The 9,135-nt window shown below is 33.7% G+C and overlaps 1 protein-coding gene across 1 annotated transcript; it reads right to left on the bottom strand.

Annotated features, from left to right (window-relative positions):
- Positions 1-224: 224 nt before the first annotated feature.
- Positions 225-1,172, bottom strand: LOC130462743 (cysteine-rich repeat secretory protein 38-like). Its single transcript, XM_056831598.1, has one exon. The coding sequence runs from the start codon at positions 1,118-1,120 to the stop codon at positions 377-379; it is 744 nt and encodes a 247-aa protein (XP_056687576.1). The 5' UTR covers positions 1,121-1,172; the 3' UTR covers positions 225-376.
- Between the last annotated feature and the right edge of the window lie 7,963 nt (positions 1,173-9,135).

The raw sequence follows: 9,135 nt of genomic DNA, 5'->3' as shown, positions 1-9,135 counted from the left end.
TCATTAATTGTATAAATGTATGTGATCACAACCAATCATTCTAGTATACATTTATTTGAGAGCAAACTTCACTAATTGACTTAAGAATCAGAGGGGATCATCGAATCACCCCCGAGTCTAGTTAACGCTTTCATTGTGTAGGGTATAGTCGGCACACAAGACAGATAAAATCGTATCAACGACACTATTATAAATACTTAATCAGAACAATAATTTTATATCAATTAAGACAAACACATTACCCTTTATTATAGGTAGGGTGGATCCAAAAGTAAATTTCTTAATTAATCATTGAAAAATCTCTCAATGAGTTGAACAATAAAGAATAAATTACATCCATCCATATAACAAAGGTTTATGATAGAATCTTAATTTCCTAGGAATTGACAAAAGGGTATAACTCATATCTCATGTTACAACTCCCACCTATTATCCTCCCTCCTCTTTTTCCATAACAACAATTTGGCAGCTCACGTATGGCTTCATCCAAACAAATTTTGCAAGCTTTATTCGACAAATCTTGGGTACACTGAGTTGATCCATATAAGTTTGTAAATGTATCGAGCTTCATGCTTCCAAATGAGAAACGTTCCTTAGTGTTAGCACTCTCGAGAGCTAACTTACTCAATAACCCCTTAACGTTTTGGTTAAATAAATTAGGATCATGACTTACGTTAGCAACATTCAACAAATAAAATTTGTTTTTGGTATCAATTTTACCAAAGAAACTTTGGTCTAAATACTTCAACAAGCAATCGTCATACCATATAATTGCCCCTTTGTTATAAGGGCAAATCTTGCGAAGTTCGATACTAGCATGTCGAACACATGCGTTACACTTCGGGGATTTTACATCTCCTCGGCAGAGAGAAATTCCAAAGAACCAAGACGGACGTATTCGAGATACTGCGTGCGAAAATCCTAGAGGAGAAATATCTCTCTGCAAATTACCCAAGAGTGAGTTAAGGTTCTTTTCATAGATGGTATTGGAAGTGAAATTTCCGGTGGTGGATGAACAAAAGTGATAGAGTGGTTGTACCGCTGAAACTCTAATGCTAGTTTGGAGAAGGAAAGTAAAGGATAATAACAAAATAAAGTATGTAATATTAATGTTAGACATGATGAAATGTATTGCAAGAGATATTTGGTAGCGATTTTGAGGTTATATGAAAAACCTGTTCAATATATAGGCACTTTTTTCATAAATAAATATATTAAAAGGTAAATAATACATCAAAAGTTTGATTCAGATTTACATATAGATTATTAATATATGCCGTACTTTGTGGCATTTCTATTTTTGGAGGATTTAGGATTCAAAAGTTTCTAATTTTTTTTAGTTGAATTTGTTTCATCTAATTAGTGGTTATCTTAAATTAAGTTTACATTTATTTTCTTTTTTTCGAAGGAAAAATCAACTTTACATTTCTAATATTCCCTTAAAAATTTATCCTCTAAAATTTGTGTGATTATACATAATTCAAACTTAATGAAACTAGTGTTGATTGACAGCGCGTACGCGAGAGATATCTTGGGGTAAAAAAATGTTGTAGAAATATATTAATAATTATTTATATAAGCATCAAGTTGATTAATGATTATCTACAAATATTATTCTTAGGAATTAATATGTAAATTTAAAATTTTGTGTCAAGTCTTGTCGTATTATAGATATGCAATATAATTGGACTTAGTAAAACATTTGTAATGCTACTATTTTACTCGACATTCATGCAAACACAACTATAATAACTAAAAATTAACATCCTATGCTTTTCCTTTTATAAAATCACATAATATAAAAAGATAAAATTATCAAACATATTAATTAATACATTACGTGCACATGCTTTCTTGTTAAAGGGTTGCAAATGGAAGTTGGGAAACTGAGAATGGATGAAAGAAAAGGAAGAGTATTAGTGTATAATGGTGATCGTCGAGAATAGAAAAACTAGTAATTAATAATACACAGTGTTTTAAATTTAGCAAGAGGAATTAAAGTGTATTTAATGTTTACTTTACTCGACAGTAAAGAAAACAAAGGGAAAAGGAAAGAATGATAGTGAAAAAAAACCAAATAGTTTAGGGCTTGTGCAACTCGTGGTCACAATTATATTATTTACTAGATTATGTCTTGTGTACGCACATATATTCAAAAATTATTATTTGACCATCTTTTTTTGATAAAATATTTAACTGAAATATTTATCCATTAAAGTTAACGAGTAATAAATAAATCTTGAACGTACGCAGTTGTCATCTAATATGAACTTTTCTCCCTATACTTTATTATATATTTTAGATGTTGAATATGACAATTTGACAAATATATTTGATATGCTTACTATGTTAATTTGATCAAATTATTTAGTAAATATATTTTCTATAATTGATATGTCGATTTGATAAAAATATTACCAAAATCGTCTAATACTTTCATATTCTATAATCTTATATTTTTTTCCTACATAGAATTTTATACAAATGGAGAGAAAATAAAATAATAAATAAAGTAGCTATGTTTTTTTAGGAAAGTGATTTTCTGGGGGGAAAATTTTGCACAATAAAAATGTGTGCATTATTTATGATGTATATTTGAATACATAAAATAAAGGACTGTATTGACTAGGTATATTTCACAAAATTTTAAGTGACTTCAAAATTGTCATTCTCTGCAAACTCTAAAAATCCAAAGGATAATTAAAAAAATAAACATAAAAAATGGATCCGTAACCTTATTAATATTGTTTGCATTATGAAAGGACTTCATTGGAGTTTCATCGACATACATTCTTCAGTAGGTGAATATGTGACAGATTTTAGCTAAGTAGAGTCAAATTCACAGAGAGTGACTCAAACAATTAATCTAACCTGTAATTCTCCAAGTTGGAATTAATTAAAAAAATGATGTTATTCATCAATTAATTTGAACACTAGTAATTAAAGGGTGATTGTCCTTCCACAAATTCCTTGAGCTAGATGAATTATTTACTATTGTAACTAATCGAGGAACTAAGATGATCCAATGCGACAGAACAAATACCAACTCTCAGTTCCTATTAGCGAATCAACTTCTCTACTACTCCCACCATATGTTAATATGAGTTACACTTTATGAAAGCGGTCGTACTTTAATATGAGTTACACATTCTATTTTTGGTATGTCATAGTCCCTGTACTCCTAATTATGTTAATCTACAATCCCTAATACCCACTTTTCTTATGGCCCCTGAGCTGTGACGAAGTTCACCAAGTAACCTGGCCCGGAGTTTCAAAAATTCACCAAATACCTATGTTTCAAAACTTAATACACTAAATACCCTCAATGACAACATCAACCCAATTAGCAAATTTTGTTCTTTTTCTCTCCCCTCATTCCTTTTACCCTTTTCTCCATTGATGCCATGGAAGCTTCCTCCAAGGGATCAACAACGTCCAACCAAACCACCACATCTTCACCTTCATTCTCGTTTCTGAAATTGCCCACCTTTGACGAAATGTTAAACTCAATTCCTCACCACCAAATCACAATCTATCTGTGGTCTATGTAATACCCCATATTTTTATTATTTTATAAATATAGTTTCAATATATTTATAATTTAATTAAACATTTTTAAATCATTTATATGATTATTAATCATATAAATTATAAAGGAGATTTTAAATGTATTTAATATTTATTAATTCCATTTCCTCAAGTGGAAATAGTTTTACAAAAGGTTGAGTCTATAAAGGGGAAAAGATAACTATCATCATTAATGGTTCTAAGGTCTTCAAATTTAGTTTCCTAATCCTACTTGAACCCCGAAGGTTTGGAAACCTATAAATATAAAAGAACCAAGGAAAAACCAAACCTTATAATCACGTTTTCCGCTCACCCAAATCTCTCTCTCTCTCTCTCTCTCTCTCTACTCTTGAGACCAGGTGCGAGCCATCGCAGGAGCCCGTAGCCGCTGGTGGTAGTATAATAATTAAATTAATTATATTTTATAGTTTCCACGCATAAAAATTAAGATTTATAAATTCATTGAATTGTGCATGTATTTAGCCCTAAAGTATGAATTTTTAATGTTTTAAATACATGATTGACATAGGGTTTACGCATAATATTTAATTATGGCTAAAGGAAGATTAATTAATTAAGGTCTTAATGACACTTTAATGTTTTTAATATTTGCTAGAAATTTAATAAGGTATGAATAATGATTAATTTATTATTTATGTTAGGAGGAAACTTTGATTAGTTGATCAATTGAGCAAAGTAGAATTTGAGAGCATACTCAAGGTTCGTACACATTTAGAATATGCTTATGTGTGTAGTATCATGCATAGGAAGTTATATTTAATCTTGTAGTATCATATCATAGGTAAATGTGGTGGTTACTTGATTCAAATAGAAGTTTATGATTCATATTATTGTGTAATCATTTTTAGTAGAGCATGTGGTGTTAATTCTAGTGTGTAATTCATGCTATAGTCAAGGAAGTTCTTTATTGCATGTGTCAAGGTACTCCACGCAAAGAAGAAGCTAGTTTTATTTTCATGTGTGTCAAGTACTCCGTGTAAAAAGGGTTTTTAACAAAGATACTTGATGGAAAGTAAGGGCTTCGTCCCCTAAGTAAATTAAGGTCTTATAGGGAAGTTTTTATAATAACGATAAGTACTAAAAGCTCTAAGAACATATAGCTAGAGTGAACATACGGGGAAGGTCCTTAGGCACTGCCCTTTGGCCATCCATTGTGGTTCAGGACGCTGTACCATTTATTATTATTTGCGTCGGGATTCCTTCACAGAATTGAGAAATAGGTTTATAGCATGGTCGCTTCTGTGCTATAGTCCTAAGAGGACACAAGGAGAGGGAACCCGATTCATTGCTTAATCCAATCAAAGAACGTTTATATTCCATCTAGTAGCAAGGAAGAAGTTTGTTTTAGTAGCAAGTCAAGAGTATTGTTATTTATTAAATGATGTCATGCATGTTAAATTGTCAAGCAAGTAGGTTGTTTGTGAATATAGTAATTGTTAATATAAGCATGTTAGTCGCATTTGTATTTCATATATGTACTCGGCTTTGCTAATTCGCGCTTTCTTGTTTGTCTTGGTCATGGCCTATGATAGGAGAAAACTAGGTTGTTACTAATTTTCCCTAATCAAACAAATAAATACCTAATTACCCACTAAAACAAGTAAATCGGTAAGAAAGGGTCAAACCACAAGAACTAAAGTGACACCGTAGAACGCTAATAAATTTAGTACTAAGACGATGGTCAATACACGAATAAGTTGCAAGAAGACAGACGAGGGGGTTTTTGTTGGTTGAAATCCTATTGGTAAAGATACTAGGGAATGGGGTTTCAATGTTAGGAATATTAATTAACATGGCAACTCACAACTCACATAAATAAGGATCGAATAATGAAAGGGACCTATGCACCCTATAAATATAACCCCAAACTTTCATTGGTGATATTCACTTCCTACAAGTGAACGCTCCCCGATCTATGGTCAGAACACTTCTAAGACATTGAGCAACACTTTGGTCATCTCAATTCCGAAGTAAGTGAATATCGACATGGGTGAACATATAATCCTACCTAACCCCAGACTTTCACTAACGACTAGACTACAAAATCCACTTAGTAACATCCCCCTAGAACGGGCAATCAAGACCCTCAGACCCTCCTTGGTGCCACTTTCAGGCCTCATAAGAGGTGTAGGAATAAAAGCATTAAGTTGGAATTTGTACGGTCATGCTACTAAAAAATTGCAAAAATCATCCCAACAACTCATAGAAACAAAAATAGCACGAGAGAGAGAGAGAGAGAGCGCGCGCGAGAGAGAGAGAGAGAGATAGAGAGAGAGAGAGAGAGAGAAAATCCAATTTGATTCATCCACACCTAAAATTGGGGTCACCCAACCCCTAGTTGGTTGACTATTCATACATAATAAAATTAAGGGCAAGCAATGTAAGAAATGAAAGCAAGGAAAGAAAGCAAGTTTGGTTGCAAGAAGGAAATGAAAGAAATCAAGTATGAGGATGGGTATAGGAGAAAGTATGAAAAACTCATTTAGATTTTCATGGAAGCTTCAAGTGTGGAGTATCACCATGAAAATCTAAACATAAAAAATAAAAAATAAAACAAGCAAAGAAAGGTTAAGAAATAAGATTTGGTCTAAATGCAACCCATATGCACCTAAACTATAATAATATGTACATAAAAGAGTCTCTAATGGCTCAAAAAATATGCAAATTACTAGTACATCAGCGTATTCCTTATCAACCCTGTGTGACCCATATTTTAGTCTTTTAATTATGGTGATAAGTCAACAGGTGTCTGTAGGGTGTTTTTTTCGTACATTATACTTTGCTTTTCGTAAAATTATATATGTTGTATTTTTGAATTTCGAAATGCAAGTTAAGGGAATTTGATGAACCCCGATTAGAACACATCAAAGACCTAAACTTTGGCTGGTTCATCGAAGAGGAAAACCCTAGTTTAGACTTGGTTTTTTTACAATCCCCCTGATCAAAATGAGCCAAAATCTAGAGTTGTCCTAATGACGTTAATCGGTTTTGAAAATTTTAAATATCAAAACTCAATATATAAAAGTCTACGTAAATATCCCTACGACTTTCAAATATTGAACTTTGAAGGATTTGGAAGGACCAAAGTTGACTCTCTTTTTGGACAAGGCATTGAATCTTGAAACCGAATATCTATGAGATTCGGGTACGGGAACTGTAGGGGGTTTTGAGATTTTGAATTTCGAAGGAGTCGCCACCAAACAATATTTAAGGGTCCGGTTTGGAAAGACAAAAGTTGACTCCTGTGGATAAGGCATTGAATCTTAGAATCCGAACGGGTGAGATCCGGGGCACGGGAACGAACCGCTTATTTGGCAAGATTTATAAGTACATTAGGATAGAAGACAAGGATTGTTTCTGAGAAATCCTAATCATGACACTAAGTCGGTTGGATCATGCATTTTAGAACATCGAAATTGCTATTTGTATGTGATCACTTCCCTTTAAAGTTACTTGAAGGAACCTAAAGCTGGTTTGTCCAAAAAGTTATTTTTGTTAAGCGTGATGTAACCTTTTGTATGTTGTTGAATTTAGCATGTGAGGTGATGAAAGCAATAAACATGTAAAGCATCATCACAAGAAATGAAGGAATTATTGAAATGCGTAGAAAACCACATCACCTTAAAAAAGGTGAGTAAAGAGTGCGGAATTGGAATAGCAATCATATAGAATAAAGGTGCAATATTGAAAGTGCGTCATTGAAATTGCGATATTGAAAGTGCGACATTGAAATAGCGGTATTGAAACTGCGGTATTGAAAGTGAAATATTGAAATTGCGGTATTGAACTGACAATATTTAAATGACGATATTGAAATTGTATTATTGTACTTGAGATCCGAACGCCAAACAACTACTTAATAATAAGTGTGCTCGACACGGATTCGATCAATTCTCTAAAAGTCTCAGCTTTAGATGAGTTGCTCATCATAAAGCATCCTTAACTTTGATTATTGAAATAGAACTTGAGTATTGAACTTGAATATTGAACTTTGAATATTGAACTTGAATATTGAACTTTGAATATTGAACTTGAACATTGAATATTGAAACAAGGAGGCTTGGTTACGTTCTTAAAGTTAGACCTTTTAATGTTAAAAAGGCCTCACCTTTAATATGCTCCATAACTTGAAATTGATTCTAGTTTAAGGAGAAGTTGATCTCACTTAAACATCATTGAATATTGAATATAGAACTTGAATATCGATGATAGAAATTGAAATGCTCATATGTTCTAGTTTGGAAAAGGGGTTGCACTTTCTCAAACATCCTTGAACTTGTATAAAGTTGGGGTTTTTGAAGATTTGATGATGATTGTTGTAAGGAATAATTTCAAGGATGAAAGCTTCAACTTACTAATTATGTTTTTTTTTAAAAACAAAGCATAAAGATTGAAAGGGCCTTATTTTGGATTGCTTAATGTCATTTTGACCGGAAAGGGCCTTGTAAAACCAATGGAGAGGTCCATTAGGTGAGATTGTGTTTGGATTATGAAATTAATTTTTGGAAATTGAATTTTGTACCGAGTTCCGAAAGGGGAACGGGCTCGGGAATTGGACTTTGTATTTTGGATTTTGAATTTTGAAATATACCTTAGCAATTGGGACTTACGCACGGAGTTTCACCAACCACCTAGCAAGGATAATAGTATCGTCATCATCCCATTAGGTGAGACACGAATTAGGTGTCTACAAAAGAAACCACTTTGACTGAGCGTTCGGTTAGGAAAGCAAAAGTCAAATTTTTTGAATAGGGACGGAGAACGGTCAAGATGCTCTGCAATCAAGACCATTCTTTGTACGCCGGTACCTGCACAAGACAGGTGTTAGAAACAAAATGATAGAGTCTACCTCCGGGCGGTTTTGACGACTCTGATTTTTTGTATTTGTATTTCTATTCCACCTTTGACTTAGAACGGAGCTTGGCATCGAAAATTTTGAATTTTGACTCTTGAGTCTTGAGTTTTGAATCTTTGAATCTTGAATTTTGAATTTTGAATATCCGGAGTTAATCCGCTGGGCTTTTGTACGAAGTGCCGTCTGAGGCTTGACCCGATGGGGAATATGTCCACTGGGATAGCCTAGGCGTTGGTGTAGAATTTGAATACCTGCTTCGGCACGGATAGCCTAGGCATTGGTGTAGAATTTGAATACTCGCTTCGGCATGGATAGCCTAGGCGTTGGTGTAGAACTCGAATACCTGCTTTGGCATGGATAGCCTAGGCGTTGGTGTAGAACTTGTATACTCTCTTGAAATAGAGGTCCCTGGCTAAACTTGTATGGCCACTGGGGATTTTTAGACTCTTGAATTTTTGTACGGGCTAGTATAAGATAGCCCCCAGACTTCGATGTTGATTTTTTTTTTATTTTTAATGCTTTAGTATGCCTTGCCACACTCGGAGGAAACTTTCCGAATGCTCGAGCAGTCGAGCTGCCATGGAGGACGCTTCAGACAATGAAGATGCTGAGGTAGATCCACCGCCCGCTGGCATGGTTCCGAGAGGAAGACCTGTTTTTGGGGGTCACGACTGGCAGCCCACGGACCTTAT

Source organism: Spinacia oleracea, chromosome 6 (assembly GCF_020520425.1).
Source record: "Spinacia oleracea cultivar Varoflay chromosome 6, BTI_SOV_V1, whole genome shotgun sequence".
In the NCBI taxonomy this organism is placed as follows: domain Eukaryota; kingdom Viridiplantae; phylum Streptophyta; class Magnoliopsida; order Caryophyllales; family Amaranthaceae; genus Spinacia; species Spinacia oleracea.
The sequence above is the reverse complement of the archived record's forward strand: the minus strand, read 5'-3'. Positions and strand labels throughout refer to the sequence as shown.